Raw genomic sequence first — 22629 nt, 5'->3', positions numbered from 1 at the left:
GGGAGCAAAGGAAGAAATGAGAGGTGTCTCAGCCTCTCCATCAGCCCCAGGGCTGAGGGCCAGCCATGGCATGAGATGGAGACCAGTCTCTCCCTTTGTCCCCTGCTTCTGTCTCCAAGGGATCCTTATTGTCCACTCCCAGTAAGCTCCTCTGTGCCAGCCTCCTCCCAGTAAAAATTCTCCTGTCCCAGAGGCTTCTTAGACTTCTCCAGTTGCCCCAATAATAGAGAAACTTGCCCCAAGCTGGCCCATTCAGAAATACGTTTCCCTTGATCATTGATTTCCCCATGGAAACACAGTGCTGATTCTTTGTTCTTCTCGGGGGATGTCCCTGCCCCCAGAGAGCCTTTCACCACTGAAATGTTTCCATGCTGGCCTGACCTGTCACTCCTACCCTGTCCCTCTGCTCTCCACAGGGCCCTGAGCTGGTGGTGCTGCTCTGCAGAACGAGTGGGCTGTGGTGCTTGAAAGCCATGGGGTGACAGTCCCAGGCAGATCCCTGTGATCATTCACCATCTCCAGGGGAACTGGACACCTACGGGTGAAGACTCAGCTCAGGCCCATTCCTTAACACCTTGCCCCATGTCCTCCTCCCTTAGAGAACCAAACACAGCAGACTGGCCTTGTGGGGGCAATTTCTTCAGCCTGACCTCAGCTTTGGAAGAAGAGCCCAACCTCCAGACATTGAGGAAATCCAAATTTATTACAGAGATGCCACATGGGAGGCCAGCTGTACTATCGTGCCAGACACATGAGAACAGACCCCTGGGTCAGACAGGCTGGTTCATGCCTCTGGGGAAGTGGAGTGGGTGCAGACATGGACAAACATGACTATGACAGATCAAATGCCCAAAGTGCAGGAGGTTCCAATAATGAATGTGAAATCACTTCTGAAGAGACATGGGCAGGTTAATGGTGCTGAGAAACAGTGATTGAATCAGCTTCTTCAATGTCTCTTTAAGCTCCTGGTTCCTCATGCTGTAGATGAGGGGGTTCACTGTCGGAGGCACCACTGAGTACAGAAATGACACCACCAGGTCCAGGGATGGGGAGGAGACAGAGGGGGGCTTCAGGTAGGCAAATGTGCCAGTGCTGACAAACAGGGAGACCACGGCCAGATGAGGGAGACACGTGGAAAAGGCTTTGTGCTGCCCCTGCTCAGAGGGGATCCTCAGCACAGCCCTCAAGATCTGCACATAGGACACCACAATGAAAACAAAACATCCAAAACCTAAACAGGCACTAAACATAATAAACCCAACTTCCCTGAGGTAGGAGTGTGAGCAGGAGAGCTTGAGGATCTGGGGGATTTCACAGAAGAACTGGTCCACAGCATTACCTTGGCAGAACAGCATTGAAAATATGTTGGCTGTGTGCAAGAGAGAATTGAGCAACCCAGTGCCCCAGGCAGCTGCTGCCATGTGGACACAAGCTCTGCTGCCCAGGAGGGTCTCGTAGTGCAGGGGTTTGCAGATGGCAACATAGCAGTCGTAAGACATGATGGTGAGGAGAGAAAATTCTACTGTGATCAAGAAGACAAATATAAAGACCTGGGCAGCACATCCTGAGTAGGAGATGTCCCTGTTGTCCCAGAGGGAATTGTCCATGGCTTTGGGGAGAGTGGTGGAGATGGAGCCCAGGACAAGGAGGGAGAGGTTGAGGAGGAAGAAGTACATGGGGGTGTGCAGATGGTGGTCACAGGCGATGGTGGTGATGATGAGGCCGTTGCCCAGGAGGGCAGCCAGGTAGATGCCCAGGAAGAGCCAGAAGTGCAAGAGCTGCAGCTCCCGTGTGTCTGCGAATGGCAGGAGGAGGAACTCAGTGATGGAGCTGCTGTTGGACATTTGGTCCCTCACGGTATGAGGGCCTGGTCACAGAGGAAAAAGCATCCATAAGTTAGGACAGATTTCTAATTTCTCTCTATTCAGTTTCTCATGACGCTGCTGGATAACACAGAGCTGCCCTGGGAGAGCTGTGCCCTTCTGGAGGACAGGCTGCAGCCCAGCAGGACCCCACTGGGAAAGAGTCGAATGTCCTAAAGATGGGGAGACCTGAAGCGTGATCTGGCTCATTTGTATCACCCTGAGCCTGCAGATTACGAAGGCACTTGGACATTTCACTGTCATGGAAACATCTGCATGGCAATGCCCACAGGTATTGCTCACAGCTGAACCCCACCCCATCCTAGAGAGTCCGGTGATACCAACATGGGGAGAAGAGGCAGAAGGAGAAATATGGAGAAATGTCACAGAGCTGCTGTGAGGAGGCAAGAGAGTGACAGAGGGTCAGGCTCTGCTGGGTGGGAGAAGAGACCAGGGGTTTTCTTTGGAGTAGGTGTCTGCACTGCAGGGGATGGCAGGGAGGTGCCTGAATTCCTCCTCCCAAGCTGTTTCCAGTAACAGCTCCCTCCTGCTCTCTGCCCATGTCTCTATTGCCTGGAGCTGTTACAACCAGGAGCTGCTTCTCTGTTCCCATGTCTCCTCCCTGTCAGTGCTCACAGCCCCCATCCCACCCCCTGTCCGCTCAGCTCTGCCCTGCAGACCCCTCCTGGCATCAGGGCCTTGCCCAGGGGCATCTCTGTGTGTGCAGGGGCTCAGGAGAGGCTCAGACAAGTGCTAACGACACCTGGGGTCTTAGTGCCTGCTCCAGAAAGGAGAAATAAATTCTCATCTCCCACTGCCCACCCAGTAAAACAAGAGGACACTTACCATGTTAACTGCTGTGAAGATTTCTCCTCCAGTGAGCTCTCAATATCCTGCCACTGCTGTCTGCCTTTCCCCTCTCTGTGCCCGGCTCCTCTGCCCTCGGTGCCTGCAGGCAGTGCCCTCAGCCCTGCCGCGCTTTGCAGAGGAGCTGCTCCTGGGCAGAGCTATCTCTCTGCAGCGCTGACCACTTGCCCTCAGCTCCCTCTGTAACAGGAGCCCGGCCCAGCTCCTCAGCACAGGACCAGCCCAAGGCATTTTAATGACCCCTCAGGTGGGTTTGGTGATGAGTCCATGAGCCGAACACTGAGAAGCTGCTGAAGAAACCTCTGAAGAAGTCAAAGTTAGATTCAAACTCCAAAGTTTCTTGTGGCTTTAATGGGTCCCACTGAGGGACACTGTTGACAAAGCCTCCCCAGGCTCCACTTAGAGCAGAAATGTGCAGGCAGTGATGGCAGGTAGGGAAAAGCAAAGCAAAGGTGGCTCTGATGATGAGGAAACCTGCATGTGTTTCATGAAGCCAAAGGGCCAAGCCCTGACCCCATTAACCAAGGGGCCAAGCCGTGACCCCCAGCCCCTGGGAAGGCAGATCCTGTCCCTCACCCATTGCTCAGGGCTCTTCCTGGGGCAGTGGGTGATGGAGATGTGCACCTGCCAGGCTCCTGAGTAGGGACAAGGGGGCAATGAGGCCCCAGTGTTGCAGGGGACTGTGCCTCCTCATAGGCATCAGTGGCAGAAACACCAGCCATGGCCAAAGTCAGGAAGAGGGTCACCCAGTTGAGGACTTTCAGCTTTTCTACAACCCTCTTCACCTCCACCACAGGTGACAGTGCTATGGTGTTGCAGGCAGAGGTACAACCTCTTTCCCTGAATGCTGTAATCACCCACCCAGCTGTCCCACCTTGCTCTTGCCTGAGCATCTTCCTTCCTTTACTGATATCTCACTGTCTTCCCTGGCTCTTCCTTGAAATGTTGGGTTTTGGTTTTTGAAATCTTCCAAAAGCCTTGCACTGATCCAGACTCCTTCTGGGTGATCTGTTACACTGCAGCCCTGGCCTTGGAGTGAATACTTTTTGTCCCTGTGTACAGCCTGGACTTCCCCAGCTGCCCTTTCTGGAGTTATTTCATTCTCATGCTGTTTTCCACTATGAAGTAAAACTCCACCATCTCTGAAACCTCTCTTCAAGCACTCTCAGGTTACTCTTATTCTGTCTGGTGTCTCCACACCAGTGAGCCCAGAGTGTTCAGCCTCTCTATACTGGTCATGTGCTTGAGGCCTCCAAACACCATCTTGGGAGATGTCTGGGAACCCTCCAAGGTGTTTGCAGATGAAAACATAGTGGTCATAGTCCAGGAAAGACAAAGTGAGACTTTTTACCAGCACCTGTAATGGCAGGACAAGGGGCAACAGTTTTAAACCGAAAGAGGGTAGATTTAGATGTTATAAGGAAGAAATGTTTTGTGATGAGGGTGCTGAGAGACTGGAACAGTTTGCTTGGAGAACATCCAGGGAGGGGGCATCCACAATTTCACAGGGCAATGTGTTCCTGTGTCTTTCCACCCCCACAGTAAAGAATATCTTCCTTATAACTAATCTAAATCTCCCCCTTTCAGCTTAAAGCCGTTTCCCCTCATCCTATCCCTACACTCCCTGATAAAGCATCCCTTCCCATCTTTTCTCTAGGCCTCCTTTAAGTACTTGAATGCTGCTAGAAGGTCTCCCTGGAGCCTTCTCTTCTCTGGGATGAACAATCCCAACTCCCTCAGCCTGTCCTCATAAGGGAGGTGCTCCAGCCCCCTGATTATCCTTGTGGCCTCTTCTGGACCTGTCTGAGAAGGTCCATGTCATTCTGACACTGGGAGCCCCAGAGCTGGACACAGTGCACAAGGTGGGGTCTCTCGAGAATGGAGTAGAGGGACAGAACCTCCTCCCTCAACCTCCTGGCCACATTTCTCTTGATGCAGCCCAGGAAATGGTTGGCTTCTTGGGCTGCAGGTGCATGTTGCTGGCTCACAGTCAGTTTTCCATTGACCAACACCCCCAAGTCCTTCTCCCCAGGGCTCTCAAACCACTCTTTGCCCAGTCTCTGTTTGTGCTTAAGATTACCCCGATCCATGTGCAGGACCTTGCACTTGGCCCTGTTGAACTTCATGAGGTTTACATAAGCCCAGCTCTCCATCCTGTCCAGGTCCCTGTGGATGGAACATCCCTTCCCTCAAGCGTGTCAACTGCACCACACAGCTCGGTGTCGTTGACAAACTTGCTGAGTGTGCACTCAATCCCACTGTCCACGTTACCAACAAAGACATTAAACAATGCCAGTCCCAAAACTGACCCCTGAGGATGCCACTTGTCACTTGGACATTGAGCCACTGACCACAAGCCTTGGACTGTGACTGCCCAGCCAGTTCCTTATCTCTGAGTGGTCCATCAATCAAATCCATGTCTCTCCAATTTGGGGGTCTGGTACTGACAAGGCCATGGGGCTGGACCCAGAGGGGAAGTTGCCCTTTATGGGAGAGAGCAGCAGGAATGTGTGGAGCTCTGCCAGGGGATGGACGATGAGTCAGCTGAGAGCTGAAGGGTCATGGGGAACATTGTGGTAGGTGGATGTCTGCTATGGACCCCCTGATGAGGAAGAGGAAATAGATGGACATTCTTGATTCAACTGGAAGAAGCCCTGGTCTTCATAGCAGACGTAAACTATCCCAAAATTTGGTGAAGGGGCAACATACCCAAGTGAAAGCCATCCAGAAGATTTTTGGATTTAATTGCCAACATCATACCAACAAGGGTGACTGAAGAGGCAGTGAGGGGAGGTGTCCTGCAGGAAATCAGGCTTAGAAACAAGGAAGAGCTGGTCAGGGATGTAACGGGTGTGGGAAAGTAGAGTTGAGGCTCCTGAGAGAAGGGAACAAGGCCAAGAACAGGACTTCAGAGAGCAGGCTTTGGCCTGCTGATGAACCTGCTTGGAAGAATTCCATGTGACAGGTCACCGAAGAATTTCCCAGATTAAGACACCAAAGTGAATCAAAAGAGAGGAAGATAGTAGGGTCCACAGACATAGGCTCTGCTTACAAAATAAAAAGCTGGAGTTAGATGTCAGACCAGTACAAGATATGGAAATGGAACTAAAGATTATAGAAAACTACCTTGAGAAATCAGGAAGGCAGCTCAGTTTCTAGCAGAGCAGCATATAGTCACTAACACCAGTGACAATAAACGCAATGCATTCCCTGCAGTCTGGGAACTCAAGAGTAAGTCTTGGTCAAGATCCATAGGTTCTACTGGGAAGGCCCAGGTTCCTGTGGGCTGGCACCGTGGATCCTGGTACCCTTGCCAGCAGATTCTTGGGGCTGACCCACAGCTGAAGAGGCCATTGGGAACCCAAGAACCTTGGCCCTGTTATTAGCAGGAACAGGAGCATCCATGAACAGTCTTGGGTCATCTGGGGTAACTCAGGCTGAATAATTCTGGAAGAAGTGACCTCATGTGGCTGTGACAGAGCCCATCATCTTGAACCAATTTGTGAAAATGTCACCTTCCAACCAGGGAAATTCAAGGGAGTCATGTAAAAAGACCCATCAGGTCAATCGGCATAGTAAGGGAAAGGAATATTTATTATGCTGTGGATGCAGAAGGCAATAAGCATTGGCTTGTGCCTCAGAATATTGAAGGAGAATCTCATGAAGCTCCTCCATGAGCTGAGGCAATCACTCTGAGCAGAGTGAAGGACAGTGAGTGCTGGCCTAACACGAAGAAGGATGTAGATCTCTGGGGTAGGAGCTGTCTGTCTCGTGCCATGACCAGTGCAGATTACACTGGAGTAAAAGCCCCAGCCCAGCACCAACAGAGTGGAGGCCCACGGCCACACTGGAAGACTGATTTGGTGGGAGCTCTGCCAGTGACAGCTTGAAACACCAAGTGCATCTTGGTAGCAGCAGATCCTTTTAGTGAACGGACAGAAGCCCCCTTGCAAAACCAACATGGTGGCCACCACTGCAGATCTCCTGTTGAACGCTGTTATTTCTTGCTGGGGTCTGCTCCACAGCACTGAGTCTGATCTCAGCACTGACTTTATCGCAATAATTCTGCATGAGAACTGCAAAGCCTGAACGCGACACGTCCCACCCTGGCTCTGGCAACGTGTGGGGCAGGGGAGAGGGAAAGGCCAGTGAAGGGGCTGGGTTTAGCTGTTGACCGTGGGGTGAAGCAGCGATGAGGAGTCAAGGGAGTGGATGGGGAGAGACAGGGAAAGGCACCACAACTTGTGATGTTGATTGTGAGGCCACTCCTGTTACAGGATCCTGGTTGGCCAGCAGATGTCCCCAGCAATTTGGGGACAAGACATTCGTCGCAAAACCGCTCATCCCAGCAAAGACAGGGACAGAGAGGAAGGGGAGAGGCAGGCCAAGGGGATCTGGCTGGAATGGGGATGGTTATGAGGTCACTTCAATATTCTCCTGTAGGGGATGGGCTGAGGCAGGTGGAAGAGGCCCACTTGAGTTCTGATTCTGGGGGCACCTCTGTTATTGGGACCTGACCAACCATGACAGAGAGAAGACCAGACAGGGCTTATGGCCACCCTGCTCAGGACTTCTTAGCAAAGATGCCAGGTGGGCCACAAGGGCAATGCTCACCTGGACCTGGTCCTGACCAACAAGGGAGAGCTGGTCAGGACTAGGATAAGCTGTGTCAGCCTTGGCTGTTGTGACCATGAAATAGTGGGGTCCCAGACACCAAAGGGCAGTAAGGAAGGCCAGCAGCAGAGCACAGGCCATTGGATTACAGAGGAGGTGTCTGTGATGTACCTGGGAGATGATCCAAGTGGTGCCATGGGAAGCAGCTCTGAAGGGAAAAGGAGCTCAGGAAATCTGATAGACCTGACAGGAAAGACTCCTCTGAGGACAAGAAGTATCATGGATCTTTCCTGAGGTCAGTCCAAGGGTGGGGAGTGAAAGAGGGGAGAAGAGCAAGGTCAGCTAATGTAGATAACTCAGCACAGCTATCCCCAGCAGCGGGCATTCCCCCTCTGCCAGGCTGAGGCATGCACTCAAAAAGGAAATGTTTGTACCATCCTGGATGTGCACAGGAGGAGACTTCCTTCCTTCCTTCCTTCCTTCCTTCCTTCCTTCCTTCCTTCCTTCCTTCCTTCCTTCCTTCCTTCCTTCCTTCCTTCCTTCCTTCCTTCCTTCCTTCCTTCCTTCCTTCCTTCCTTCCTTCCTTCCTTCCTTCCTTCCTTCCTTCCTTCCTTCCTTCCTTCCTTCCTTCCTTCCTTCCTTCCTTCCTTCCTTCCTTCCTTCCTTCCTTCCTTCCTTCCTTCCTTCCTTCCTTCCTTCCTTCCTCCCTTCCTTCCTTCCTCCCTTCCTTCCTTCCTCCCTTCCTTCCTTCCTCCCTTCCTTCCTCCCTCCCTCCCTTCCTTCCTCCCTCCCTCCCTTCCTCCCTTCCTCCCTTCCTTCCTTCCTTCCTTCCTTCCTTCCTTCCTTCCTTCCTTCCTTCCTTCCTTCCTTCCTTCCTTCCTTCCTTCCTTCCTTCCTTCCTTCCTTCCTTCCTTCCTTCCTTCCTTCCTTCCTTCCTTCCTTCCTTCCTTCCTTCCTTCCTTCCTTCCTTCCTTCCTTCCTTCCTTCCTTCCTTCCTTCCTTCCTTCCTTCCTTCCTTCCTTCCTTCCTTCCTGTCATATTTCTAGGACAATCCACCTCCTCCTTCACCTGCAGGCATTCACTGCTTTCCATTCCCGGGCTCTGACATGGCTGTAAGGATTTGCTAAAGCCATCAGACATCTCATTGTTTCTCACTGACATCCCCCAGTGAGAGAACCACTCTCCCACACCTACACATGGCCAATCACTGCTGCTCAGGGCAACTAACTCTTCAGAAGAGGCCTCAAGCTTCCTGGATCTTTCTGGTGCTTTTTATGATCTTCCTTGCTGCCTCCAGAACTCATGATGAGACTTCTTGGCCATAACAGGGCTTTTATGAACATCTCTTACGAAACGGTTGTCTTTTTCTGCTCTTCTGTGTAGAAAAAGGAGTGACAGGAAAACACCACCTACATCACAATGGATGCTGAGTGAAGTGCCAGTAAGAACCAGGTGAGCCAACCCCATGCCTGTGGCTTTCTAGCAAGGAGTCTGTCCTGAGAAGGGGATCCAGCCTCTGCCACCCTCTGGAGAGGGAAATCAGCAGTGTCCACACCACGTAGGGACACAAAGGGCGACTTTTTCAAGACCACCCTTCATCTGAACTTCTTCAAGTTTGTCCTTGAGGATGGGGTAGCACAGCGTGTATTGCAGATACTGATTCAGTTGGCATTGCCCAGAGAGGCTACCAGAGATACAGAAGGCTACACGGCAGATGTCTTTGTTTTGGGACATTAATGCTTTTTTGTCGCTACTGGTTATCTCAGGGAAACCAAACAAACACCTGAAGTCTTATTTAAGGATTCTTGACCCCACCAAGTCTGCATCTCATGCAATGGGATGGCAGAGGCCAAGGGAAGGATTGTTTGGGCACTTTCCGGGGATCTGGGAAACTGAAGCGTGCTCTCCTCTCCCTGACACCCTGCCCTCCTCAGGGAGCTGTGTGAGAAACTCTGCCAACGAGGTCTGGACTCACAGTCGTCTCATGTAACTGGTGTCTGACTGCAGCCAGTGTCATCCTGCCAGCTCAGGCTTTGAGCTTCCATTTGAGCCAGAAGGATTTCAGTTCACACCACCTCCATCTTCCCTCTGACAATGCCCATGGTGTGACACAACTGTTGTGGATGTCCAGGCAGGATGGGCAAAAGAGTTTAATTACTGACCTGGAACATTTTCCCTTGCTAGAAATGTGAACTTGGCTCTCAATATTTCTGTGTTCAATCTGCTTTGCCACTTGGAAGCTCTCTCTCCGAAGGACTAGCCTAGCGTGTATGCTTGTTTTTCTGTTTGGTTTTGTTTGTTTTAACCCCAGTGAACATGCAGCACTGAAGTGGGTTCTTGGCCACCTAGACACACAGCTGGCTCATGTTCAGTTGCTTGTCAATTAGAACCCCCAGATCCTTCTCTTCCAGACAGCTCCAGCCACACCTCCCCAAGCCTGTAGCCATGCAGGGGGTTGTTGTGGCCCAAGTGCAGGACCTGGCACTTGGCCTTTTGAAGCTCATCCCGTTAACGTTGGCCACCGATCCAATCTATCCAAGTCTCTCTGTAGAGCCTCCCTGTCCTCGTGCAGATCGACACTCCCGCTTAACTTGGTGTCATCTGCGAACTTACTGATGATACACTCTGTGTCCTTATCGAGATCATCAATAAAGATGTTGAACAGAAATGGTCCCAACACCGAGCCCTGAGGAACACCACTTGTGACCGGCCACCAGCTGGATGGAGCTCTATTGACCATCACTCTCTGGGACTGTCCATCCAGCCACTGCTTGACCCAGCAGACTATTCGCTCCTCCAGGCCATCGGCTCCCAGTTTTTCTATGAGAATTCTATGGGGAACTGTGTCAAATGCTTTTCGAAAATCCAGGTAGACAATATCCACAGCTTTTTCCTCATCCAATAGTTGGGTCATTTTGTCATAGAAGGAGATGAGGTTTGTCAGGCCGGACCTGCCTTTCATAAACCCATGCTGACTAGGGCTGATCCCCTGGTTGCCCATTATATGACTTTCAATGTCACTCGAGATGACCAGCTCCATGACCTTCCCTGGCACCGAGGTCAGACTGACAGGTCTATAGTTTCCTGGATCCTCCTTTCTGCCTCTCTTGTAGATGGGTGTCACATTTGCCACCCTCCAGTCCAATGGGACCTTTCCAGTTAGCCATGACTTCAGGTAAATCACGGAAAGCGGCTTGGCGAGCCCAGCTGCCAACTCTTTCAGCACCCTTGGGTGTAACCCATCCGGTCCCACAGCTTTCTGAGGAGGGGAAATGGAGCGGAACGTGCTGATCTATTCTCCTTGGACCCAGGGACAAGATGTATGTGAATAGTTCAAAACTGCATCACGGGATGTTCGGTCCTGACATTAGGAGAGATTTGCATACCGGGAAGATTGTCAAACACTGGAAAGGGCTTCCTAGAAGTGCTCAGTGTCCACATTCCATCATTGGAGAATGCCCTTAATAAAATGTTTTAACTTATCGTCAGCCTGAAGTGGTCAGGCAGTTGGACTAGGTGGTCACTGTAGGTCCCTTCCAGCTGAACTATTCTGTTCTGTTCTATCATACGCCATGCTACGCTATGCTACTCAGTTAATCCAAAAAGATCATGGTCCAGGGACAAGCAATGGACCTACAGCTCTTCCTGGCAGTGCACATTTGGGCCGCAGCACCTCAGCTGGGGCACCAGGGTGGAGCCCAGCCTTCTCCCAGGGAAACCTGAGCAGTCAGTGCTGTGCTGCTCTGTGCTGCTGCATGTACAGCGCGGTCTTCACGCCTGTGCTGTGCTGCACGGGTCCCTTGGCCACAGGACAACCTCAGCAGCTCTTTGTCACAGAGGAGCCTTCAGGCAGCTCCCACTCTCTACTGCTCCTTATGCCACCTGCCTGGCTGTGCCTGTACCTAACAGTGCAGCAAGAAGTTCTCATGAGAACGTTGTTCCTGTTTGACTGCAGAAATGATAAATAATGTTGTTTCCTTCTAAGAACGTCCCAGAGTAGCTTGAATGTCCAAACCAGGAGACTCTCATCGACAGATGGGGTCTGCATGGCATGCTGCTTGTAGGTCGGAAGCCCATTCAATTATACATCCCCTGGGGTTCCCACCATCACGAGGGACATAAGATTAGCTCTACGATTCTCTCGTTATGGTGTTAGCACTAACGAACAGCATTTTAAATGATGCCTCACAGAGTCTGAGTGCCTCTCTTACTGGGATCCTAACAGACCAGCATGTCCTGGTGAAAACCTCTCTCAGCACCCTTGGGTGCAGCCCCACTGCTCCCATGGACTGGTAAGGGTGTAGTTTGCTCCAGTCACCCCTGCCTTGATCCCCATCCACCGCTGGTTTTTCCTGTCCTGAGTCTTGACTGAAAACACAAAGGCCTGGGAGACCTCGCTGGTGGTAACTGAGGCAAAGAGGACACAGACCATCTCAGATCTACCTACACCTGCTCTTTCTAAACTCAGCAGTGGTCCCACAGTATCTCTGTTTGTTCTTCAGCTGTTCCTGAAGTACCAAAAGCTCATCTTGGTGCCCTTGATTTCCTGTTCAAGCTTCAATTGAGCTTTGATATTATTGTCCTTGTAGGATGTTGTGGTTGAAGACAAGATATATTCAGGCACACTGTGAAAATGGTTGGTCTGTTCCCTGACTATCCTTAAGGGAGTGAGTAAAGACCCCAGTGTGATGTGCTTTTTATTTTTTCTTTCTCGCAATTTCCAAAAAACCCTTCTGTACCTGATTACCTCCAGTGCTCTATGGAAAGCAGGTAGAAATTGCTGCAAAGAAGCTGTCACAATCAGGTGTGGGCTTCAGTGGAGAAGTCTGATGTAAAGAAAAGTGATGCAAGTCCCAGGGGGCCAATGAGAGAACAAACAATGTTGGTGAGGTGAGGAGCAAGGGTGTCCATAGGATCATAGAATCGTTTGGATTGGAAGGACCCCTGAAGACCATCTTGTAGCTGCTCTGAGACGTACCAGAATTATCTGAGAAGTATTGTGACCAAACTGAAAAAAATACTGACCAAAGTCAATCATCTCGTGATCCTATAAATAGTGACCCTAAGTGTGACCCTTTGAGCTCTACGGGATCACAACAGGCTGTGCCCCAGTATCACCCTCTGAGCTGGGATGCCTCTTAGGGCAGATTTTGTGAGGATGTCACAGAACAGATTTCATGAAGATTTCCAAGATCATCTGCTGATAGACACTGACAAAGAGAAAGGGTTCAAAAATTCTCTGCTGAAAAATGATGAAATGAAGTTTCAGTGATTATTTGGTACCAGTAATTTACTATCACACGTCAAACTCTATACCTCTCTGTGTATGTATGTTTTTGTATGTGTCTATTTGATTCAGGAAACTTATGATGTTGATTATAATGAATTTTATTAAATCAGCCAGTGATTAAGCATTGCCAAAAATCATTCAACCTAATCTTGTGGTTTACCTTCACAGTGTTAATGCATCTTAACTTTTTGCTACCTCAAAATTTTGTGGGATATATAATCACTCATTCCCCAACAAATTAGTGTAAAAAGTAAACAAGATATTTTCCTTACTCTTTATATTAATTCCATTAGACATAAACCCTTAACCGGGTCTGGGGCTAAGATTGGATCTAGCTGCACCTAGACTCCTCTCTGAGGAGGAGTTTAGAAATTAAGGGGACTGATCTAAAACTCGTGACATAATGGGACGGTCTCTCTTGCCCTTTTCATCTTCGGTCTCTGTGTAAATCATTCTAACTCGACTCTACCACAATTTTCCTTCCTGTGTTTCTTCCATGTAGTAAGTAATAGAGTGAAACTTGCCATCAAATTTCATTAAGTCACACTGTTACAAATTCACATTAAAATCACTTTTTGCTAATACCTTTCCCCATGATACTTTAAGTGATCTAAAACCTTCATCGGTGACACAAGAGAACAAAGACCTGGGTTCTGTTGGTGCCTTTCAGCCTTGCCAGCGCCCTTTGCCATCCCCACCGCAGGCTGTTCTACCCTGTCCCACTCCTGCCCCTCTCTCCCTGCAGGCTGGAGCACCCATCTCCCTTCCCCGCCTTGCTCCCACCCCACCATTTCCCGACCTTCAGTGATGTTTCCCACTACCAAGGAAAGCTCTACCACCTCAGAAACAGCCCTTCCACCAGAGAACCCAACCCAAAGGCTTCCTGTGGCCTTTCACCTGACCAGAGAGCAGGAACCCCACCAGGATCTTCTAAACCACATGACCGCTGCTGGCCTTTCAGCTTCTCGGATGGACGTGACCAAGCCATGTGCCTGCTGCTATCCCACATGTGCTCAGGGGGAATGGACATGACATCCCGTGTCCAAGCCCTTCTCCTGGGTAAGGCCTATGGGTACTTTGGCAGAGGCACTTTCCCAGCCGTGTACCTGCTGCTGGGCTGTCACCTCCAGAGACAGAACTGACCTCACGGTCCCCTTCACAGCCACACGCTTCCTACTGAATTGTGATTCTGAGACACAACAGACCTCATAGTACCATACGCATCCATCACCCTCCTTATGGCCAAGGACCTGACCAGATCAGAGTAGGCTTGTTTCATCATATCTATTAAATATATCTCCTATTAACAATTTGAGTGGAAAAACATACTTTACAGGAACTGCTGTAGCTATGTTGACACATTTTATATCTCTTCTTCTGCCTCTTTTTTAATTTCACAGAATTATCAAGGTTAGAAAAGACATTGAAGTTCATCCAGTCCAACCATTAACCTAACACTTACAGTTCTCAACTACACCATATCTCTAAGCGCTCAGTCAATGCGATCCTTTTCCTCCGCCTATTCTGTCTTCAAAAAATTCATCAAGGGAAAGTTTCATGGAATCATAGAGTAACTCAGGTGTGAGGAGAGCCCTGGACAACCTCTTGTCCGACTTTGAAGTTGAAGGCAGGGTGAACCAGGTGAGGTTGTTCAAGGCCTCTGTCCAGCTTTGCATCACCCACAAAGGAGCTGAAAGTGCGCTCTGTCACATCATACAGGGGGATGGTAAAGATGTTCAATGTGTTGGCCCAGGTGCTGGTCACTGAGGGATGCCACTAGTGACCGGCTGCACTCAGGACTTTGTACCACTGATGACATTTGGGTTTGATCCCCCAGCCAACATCCCACCCACCATAACATCCACTTCATCAGCCCAGGTAGCACCAAGCTGGCTATGAGGAGTCCATGGAAGACCATGTCAAAGGCCTTGCAAAATTCCATGTGCACAACATGCCCTTCTTTCCCCTGCCTGTTTTGGTACAGCAATCCCTTTCTTGTCCTTCAACTACCTGGAGATGGCTGCAGGAGGACATGTCCCACCATCTTCCCAGGGATGGAGGGAAGCTGACAAGGCTATAGTTCTCCCCCTATAATTCTCCCACTTCTCGTTCCTGCACTTCTTGAAGATGCGTTTGACATCTGCCTTTTCCATGGACCCCAGAACCTCTCTGATTGCTCTGACACTTTTGAGGGCTCAGTCCAGAATCACAGGTGAGGGTGACATAACGAACAGGAGCACTTGCAATGAGCCCGTCCAAGGCAGCCCAGATGAGTCTCACTGCCAGAGTGGGGGTTCCTGGAGACACACAGAGACGTGTCAGGGCTCTGTCAGGTGTCCACATCTCAGCTGGCCTCATGCACTCATCTTACACACAGGGGTGTTCAGAAACACGAGTCCTTCCCTTGCACACGCAGAGGCAGTGCATAGCAGGAGTCGTAGTGTCTCTCTGGCCTCCTGCTGCCATTGCCAGAGGCTGGGAGGCCCCTCAGCCCTGTGGTGATCACCCTGCTCTGCACTCGTGTGAGATGCCCTACGGCATGAGGAATGGACTCAGGGACCTCGGTTCAAGGAAACACATCCCAGTGCTGCATTCGGTTTGTTTCCCAGGGGACGTTACTGTCAATGTGAAATGACCTTATGACACAGATTGTGCCACACACCATCATGGCAACCCCAGGAATAGCTGATGGCATTTGTTCTCTCACACTTCACACACATGATGTGCATGCTTACATCTCCTCCCTACAATGTAAACATGAGCTTCTGAGCTACTGATTTGATGTACCTCATGGAGGGAGAAAGAACCTCTGCGATCTGGGGTGAGAGACCAGTCTTGCAAATGGTGGTTCTGAGGGACTAGAAGGTACTGATTTCCCTTGGTCAGTGTCATGGTTTAACCCCAGCCAGCATCTGGGCCCGACACAGCCACTCACTCACTCCCTTCAGTACAATGAGGGACAGAATCAAAAGCGCAGAAGTGAGAAAACTCGTGGGTTGAGATAAAGACAGTTTAATAGGTAAAGAAAAAGCCACACAGGTAAGCAAAGGAAAACATGGAATTCATTCAATTCTTTCCATTTGCAGGCAGGGCCTCAGCCAACTCCAGGACATCTGGGCTCCATCACATGTAACGGTGACTTGGGAAGACAAAAACAATAACTCTGAAGGTCCCCATGTTCATCCTTCTTCCCCCAGCTTTATATTACTGAGCATGATGTCATAAGGAATAAAATATCCCTTTTGTCAGTTAGGGTAGGTACCAGCTATGTCCCTTCCCACCTCCTTGTGCAGTCCCACCCTGCTCACTGGTAGGGTGGGGTGAAGAGCAGAAAAGGCCTTGACTCTGTGTAAGCCCTGCTCAGCAATAACAAAGACAGCCCTGCGTTATCAACACTGTTTTCAGTACAAAAACAAACCACAGCCCCATACCAGCTACTAGGAAGAAAATTAACTCTCTCCCAGCCAAACCAGCACAGGCAGCTTCCCCAGTGTGTCCAGTGAGCACAGACACAGACCAGACCCTGGTCCTTCAAGTCTCTCCCAGGAGGCCTGGCTGTGCGAGGACACTGCTGTGTGCTCCCACCCTGCAAATCACACTGTTCAGCTGTTCACTGGTGTTTTCATCTGCGGGCCACTTTCTTGGGCATGTTCTTGAGATCAGGTTTGGAAGAAGACCTCAGCCTTCAGGCACTGCCCTGAGCCGATCCTCTTTCATGATGGAACTGCTCTTACGGAGGCCGGCTCTGTCACAGAAGTGCCCATTGCCTGTCCCTGCCTGTGGTCACAGAACTGTCATGTAGCAGGAGTGCGACCAAGCTGCCGGAGCACTCAGGACTTACACCAAACTGAAGGGATCAGAAAAGAGTGTGGAAGTGAGGAGGGAATATCTATAGAAGACCAATTGCTCCCTGGTAGTACTGCCATGCTGGAGCTCTCTTACTCTCCACGTCTGCACACAGGAATTTTTCTTGCAGGTCCGTAAAACCTTACAGGAAAGATCCCAGAAGACGAAGAATCACTGCCTGCCCTTTATTTTGTTAAAACACACAGAGATCATGGCTCCTCATTTATGCAGCCACTCAGTCAGAAAAGAAATGCAGACAGTGAAACAGAAAGGGGATGACAACATCATTACAAGTAAAATGCAATCACCACCAACAGAAGATGCAAATGACAGGCTGGGCCTGTACAGAGTTATATTATAACTGCTGTGCAGTAGAAGATGAGTAGTTTATTGCTTCAAAATAACAATTAGTTATCAGTTTCCTCAGGGCATCCTTGAGCTCCTGGTTCCTCAAGCTATAGATGAGGGGGTTCACTGCTGGAGGAATTACTGAGTAAAGAAATGAGACCACCAGATCCAGGGTTGGGGAGGAGAAGTAGGGGGGCTTCAGGTGGGCAAACAGGCCAGTGCTGATAAAGAGGGAGACCACAGCCAGGTGAGGGAGGCACGTGGAAAAGGCTTTGTGCCGTCCCTGCTCAGAGGGGATCCTCAGCACGGCCCTCAAGATCTGCACATAGGACACCACAATGAAAACAAAACACCAAAAAACTAAACATGCACTAGCAAGAAGAAGCCCAGCTTCCCTGAGGTAGGAGTGTGAGCAGGAGAGCTTGAGGATCTGGGGGATTTCACAGAAGATCTGGTCCAGGACATTGCCTTGGCAGAGTGGTAGTGAAAATGTGTTGGCTGTGTGCAGCACAGCATAGAGAAAGCCACTGCCCCAGGCAGCTGCTGCCATGTGGACACAAGCTCTGCTGCCCAGGAGGGTCCCGTAGTGCAGGGGTTTGCAGATGGCAACGTAGCGGTCATAGGCCATGATGGTGAGGAGATAAAACTCTGCTCCAATCAAGAAGAGAAAGAAAAAGACCTGGATAACACATCCCAAGTAGGAGATGTGCCTGTTGTCCCAGAGGGAATTGGCCATGGCTTTGGGGAGAGTGGTGGAGATGGAGCCCAGGTCGAGGAGGGAGAGGTTGAGGAGGAAGAAGTACATGGGGGTGTGCAGGTGGTGGTCACAGGCGATGGCGGTGATGATGAGGCCGTTGCCCAGGAGGGCAGCCAGGTAGATGCCCAGGAAGAGCCAGAAGTGCAAGAGCTGCAGCTCCCGTGTGTCTGCGAATGCCAGGAGGAGGAACTCAGTGATGGAGCTGCCGTTTGACATTTGCTATCTCTGTGCATAGTGAGCTGTTCAAGCAGGAAAAAGCAGTGAAGGTTTAGGACTGACTTCTGTAGCAAAACTTACTCAATTTCTGACAGAACCACTACACCCCCTAAACACTGTCCTTCCAGAAAGACCTTCCTGCAGCTCCCGGCCTGGAGCTCTGGTGTTTGCTGGCTGAGGGGGCAGTGGGGAGCAAGGGATTCTGCTGTGGGCTCTGCAGGAGTCAGTCCTGCTGTGCCCCAACAGGCAGAGAGGAACCCGCAGTCATCGCTGCTTAACTCTGCTCCTGAAATCCAAGAGATTTCAGCCTTGTCCCTCCCAGGGCCCCCGGCTGCAGAGCAGAGCTGTGGGGCTTTGCTCTTCTGGCTTTGGCTCCTGTTGCCCTGTCCTACCTGAGGAGTGAGTTCTGAAGGCAGACAGCCTGGACATTGCTGCTGCGCTACAAGTGCTCCATGGAGAGTGCGGGGGTGCAAACGGGCAGAGCCTTAGTGCAGAGTGAGGAGAGCCAGGCTGTCCATCAGACTTGCTCTCAGCTGCCCTGGGCTTGCACCTCTGGAATCTGCAGGAGGCTCACACCCAGCTGTTCCCTTGACAGGAAATTGGCTGCTGCTGAGAGCAGAGGAATCCAGTGGAAAACTCCCCTCCCCAGTAAAGATCTCTGAGATTTTTTGATTGCTTGAGGTTGGGGTGTGTCCTGGTTTAACCAGGATAGGGTTAAGTTTTCCCAGCAGTGGGGGGGGAGCTCTAGTCGGGTTATTCAGATACCATGCGGACGTCACATCCTGGCAGGTCACATTTTTCCTGGCGCGGGAGCGTGGTGCACTCGTGGTTTTGTACATCGTGCTTCAAACTACTGTATTTGGTAGCTATTTTGCTCTGTTCATTGCTGTCACTGTTACTGTTATTGTTATTGCTGTTGCTTGTTGTGTTGCTATTGCATTGTTGTATTAAACCTTTCCTTATTTCAGTCTTGGGGCTTTGTATTTCACTCCCTTTGTGGGGGAGGGGCAGCGGCCGTGTGGTCTCAGACCCCAGCAGGGGCTAAACCACCACAGGGTGTTTGACAAAAAGAGCCAGCTTTATCCCCAACCCATGGTCAACAATTCCTAGAGACCCAGAGGCTCGAAGGGGGCTTGAGCACCTGCTGCCATGGACACATCTGCATGGCAGGACCTGCAGGGCCAGTTGCTGAGCTGCAGCTGAAAGCCCCATCCCCAGAGAGCCTGAAAACAGGAGCAGCAGCAGCAGGGGCAGGTGGAGAACCAAGGAGCAATGCCCCAATGCTTCTGCCAAGGGAGGCCAGGCCAGGGAGGGACAGATGGGCACTGGGGAGAGTCTCCTCTGCTGCAGCTCTGGCTGCACAGGAGGCAGCTCCTGCCCAGGACCCCGGGGCAGTGAGGGCAGAGGCTCTGCTGCGTGGAGGAGAGACCAGGGGTCTTGTTATGTAAACAGTACTTTCACTGAAGGGCTGATAAGGAGATGCCTAAATACCACCCCCCACCGAGCCTGTGTTGTCAACCTCTTTCACTCCCTGCCAATGCCTCTGGTGCCTGGAGCTGTTTCTCTTTCCCCTTATCTCCTCCCTCTCAGTGCTCACAGCCCCCATCCCACCCGCTGTGTGCTCAGCTCTGCCCTGCAGACCCCTCCTGGCAGCAGGGCCCTCCCAAGGGCCATATCTGTGTGTTGAAGTGTAAGGAGCAGGTCAGGAAAACACTGACGGGATGACTGAGCTTTCTGTAGGCAAATAAATGCTTGAACAAACTATATCAAGTTCCTGAAATACCTACTGCTCTGTCAGGGTAATGCTGTAGGAGTGTCCTTGTGTTGTCCAAACCTGACAGCTGCATTACGATACCCCACAACCACAGCAGGAAACTGAAAGCACAGACTTCAGAAAGCACTTTTCCTTCCAGGTAGCCCCTGTCTTCATGTGCTTCTTGAAATGCTGCCTCTGCCAATGTCCTGGGGGTGATGTGGAGGTGTGATCAGCCCTGACCCACGCAGCACCCTCTCCACAGCAGAAGGACCCTGCCCTGCCGGGGGTCTCTCCTTCCCCACACAGCTTCTCCCCACAGCGCCGTGGGCAGCTCCCCGGGCAGGCTGAGTGCTGACCCTGGCAGGCGCCTGGCAGAGTCCCTGCCCCAGCACACAGCCCCTGGGCTGCAGGGACCCTGCTCTCAAGGACAGCCCTGGGCACCCCTGGCTGCACCCGCGCCTGCACACCCCTGCAGCCGTCCCTGGGAGAAAGCAGCCGCCATGGCCTGTCCCTCTGACAGTGCAGCAGGGAAGCCCTGCTCTGGAGCACGGCCTCCTCCTCCACACACCAGGGACATTCCTGGGGCTGTGCCGGCTTCACCACATCCCTCCACCACCTGCAGCTGCATTGCCCTGCACCCACAGACTTACTGTGTCAAGGGCTGCGAAGATTTCTCCTCCAGTGAGCTCTCAGCATCCTGCCACTGCCGTCTGCCTTTCCCCTCTCTGTGCCCGGCTCCTCTGCCCTCGGTGCCTGCAGGCAGTGCCCTCAGCCCTGCTGCGCTTTGCAGAGGAGCTGCTCCTGGGCAGAGCTGTCTCTCTGCAGTACTGACCACTTGCCTTGAGCTCCCTCAGTCCTAGGAGCCCAGCCCAGCTCTGCAGCAGAGGACCAGTGCAAGTCATTTTAATGACCCCTCAGGTGGGTTTGGTGCCGAGTCCATGAACCTCAGACACTGAGATGTTGCTAAAGAAACCTTTGAAAAAGTGAAAGTTATATTCAAACTCCAAAGTTTCTTGTGGCTTTAATGGGTCCCACTGAGGGACACTGTTGACAAAGCCTCCCCAGGCTCCACTTAGAGCAGAAATGTGCAGGCAGTGATGGCAGGTAGGGAAAAGCAGAGCAAAGATGGCTCTGATGATGAGGAAACCTGCATGTGTTTCATGAAGCCAAAGGGCCAAGCCCTGACCCCATTAACCAAAGGGCCAAGCCGTGACCCCCAGCCCCTGGGAAGGGAGATCCTGTCCCTCACCCATTCCTCAGGGCTCTTCCTGGGGCAGTGGGTGATGGAGATGTGCACCTGCCAGGCTCCTGAGTAGGGACAAGGGGGCAATGAGGCCCCAGTGGTGCAGGGGACTGTGTCTCCTCATAGGCATCAGTGGCAGAAACACCAGCCGTGGCCAAATTCAGGAAGAGGGTGACTTGGTGGCGGGCTTTCAGCTTTTCCACAATCCTCTGTCATCTCCACCACAGGTGACAGTCCTGTGGTGTTGCAGGCCAAGGTACAACATCTTTCCCTGTAGGCTATAGTCACCCACCCAGCTGTCTCATCTTACTGTCACTCAAGTATCTTCCTTCCTTTACTGATATCTCACCATCCTCAATGGATCTTTCTTGAAATGTTGGGTTTTGGTTTTTAAAATCTTCCAAAATCCTTGCACTGATCCAGACTTCTTCTGGGTGATCTGTTACACTGCAGCACTGCTCTTGGAGTGAATACTTTTTCTCCCTATGTACAGCCTGGACTTCCCCAGCTGCCCTTTCTGGTGTTATTTCATTATCATGCTGTTTTCTACTGTGAAGAATATCTCCACTCTCTCTAAAACCTCTCTTCAAGCACTCTTGGGATACTCCTATTCTGTCCAAGGTCTCCACGCCAGTGAGCCCGGAGCATTCAGCCTCTCTATACTGGTCATGTGCTTGAGGCCTCCGAACACCATCTTGGCAGATATCTGGGAACCGTCCAAGGTGTTTGCAGGTGAAAACAGTCATCATAGGCCAGGAAAGACAAAGTGAGACTTTCTAACAGTGCCTGTAATGGCAGGACAAGGGGCAACAGTTCTAAACTGAAAGAGGGTAGATTTAGATTTGTTATAAGGAAGAAATGTTTTATGATGAGGGTGCTGAGACACTGGAACAGGTTGCCTGGAGAACTTCCAGGGAGGGGTCATCCACAAATTCACTGGGCAACATGTTCCAGTGTCTCAGCACCCTCACAGAAAAGAATTTCTTCCTTATATCTAATCTAAATCTACCCTCTTTCAGTTTAAAACTGTTTCCCCTCATCCTTACCCTACACTGTCTAATAAAGAGTCCCTCCCCATCTTTTCTCTAGGCCTCCTTTAAGTACTGGAAGGCCACTAGAAGGTCTCCCTGGATCCTTCTCATCTCTGGGATGAATAACCCCAAATCTCTCAGCCTGTCCTCATAAGGGAGGTGCTCCAGCCCCCTGATTATCCTAACGGCCTCATCTGGACCTGTTTGAGAAGGTCCATATCATTCTGACACTGCGGGCCCCAGAGCTGGACACAGAGAACGAGGTAAGGTCCCACGGTGCGGATTAGATAGGCAAAATCCCCTCCCTCGACCTACTGGACACACTTCTCTTGATGCAGCCCAGGGCACGGTTGGCTTTCTGGGCTGCAAGCACACGTTGCTTGCTCATAGTCAGTTCTCCACCCACTACTACTCCCAAGTCCTTCTCCACAGGGCTGCTCTCAAGCCAGCCCTCGCCCACCCTTGAATTGTGCTTGGGATTGCCCCGATCCATGGGCAGGACCTTGCACTTGCCCTTGTTGAACTTCACGAGGTTTGCATGGACCCAACTCTCCAGCCTGTCCAGGTCCCTCTGGATGGCACATCCCTTCCCTCCAGCATGTTGACCGCACCACACAACTCGTTGTTCTCAGCATTCTTGCTGAGGGTGCACTCAATCCCACTGTCCATGTCACCAACAAAGATGTCAAACACTGCCAGTCCCAACCCTGACCCCTGAGGACGCTACTCGTCACTGATCACCACTTGGACATCGAGCCACTGACCACAACACTTGAAGTGTCACCATCCAGCTAAATCC

The 22629-nt window shown here is 51.2% G+C and overlaps 2 protein-coding genes across 2 annotated transcripts; both read right to left on the bottom strand.

The window, feature by feature from the left end:
* Positions 1-884: 884 nt before the first annotated feature.
* LOC141936010 (olfactory receptor 14A16-like) lies at positions 885-14786 on the bottom strand. The gene is made up of 3 exons (XM_074852746.1): positions 14644-14786; positions 2052-2134; positions 885-1867 (listed from the first exon to the last, which is right to left on the bottom strand). Exons 1-3 carry the CDS (start codon positions 14784-14786, stop codon positions 885-887), a joined length of 1209 nt encoding a protein of 402 aa, XP_074708847.1.
* A 2048-nt stretch (positions 14787-16834) lies between these two features.
* LOC141936126 (olfactory receptor 14A16-like) lies at positions 16835-17800 on the bottom strand. Its single transcript, XM_074852851.1, has one exon. The coding sequence runs from the start codon at positions 17798-17800 to the stop codon at positions 16835-16837; it is 966 nt and encodes a 321-aa protein (XP_074708952.1).
* Positions 17801-22629: the final 4829 nt, after the last annotated feature.

This window comes from Strix uralensis, chromosome 31 (assembly GCF_047716275.1).
Source record: "Strix uralensis isolate ZFMK-TIS-50842 chromosome 31, bStrUra1, whole genome shotgun sequence".
Lineage (NCBI taxonomy): Eukaryota > Metazoa > Chordata > Aves > Strigiformes > Strigidae > Strix > Strix uralensis.
The sequence above is the reverse complement of the archived record's forward strand: the minus strand, read 5'-3'. Positions and strand labels throughout refer to the sequence as shown.

Excerpts from the sequence above, each read along its gene's own strand:
- LOC141936126 (XM_074852851.1), bottom strand. The coding sequence starts at position 17,800 with ATGTCAAACGGCAGCTCCATCACTGAGTTCCTCCTCCTGGCATTCGCA.
- LOC141936010 (XM_074852746.1), bottom strand. The coding sequence starts at position 14,786 with ATGGAAAAGGCAGATGTCAAACGCATCTTCAAGAAGTGCAGGAACGAG. Across the intron at positions 2,135-14,643 it reads CCTCCTGCAGCCATCTCCAG|ATGTTTCCATGACAGTGAAA; the intron begins GTAGTTGAAGGA and ends ATTGCCATGCAG. Across the intron at positions 1,868-2,051 it reads TGAGCCAGATCACGCTTCAG|GCCCTCATACCGTGAGGGAC; the intron begins GTCTCCCCATCT and ends CTCTGTGACCAG.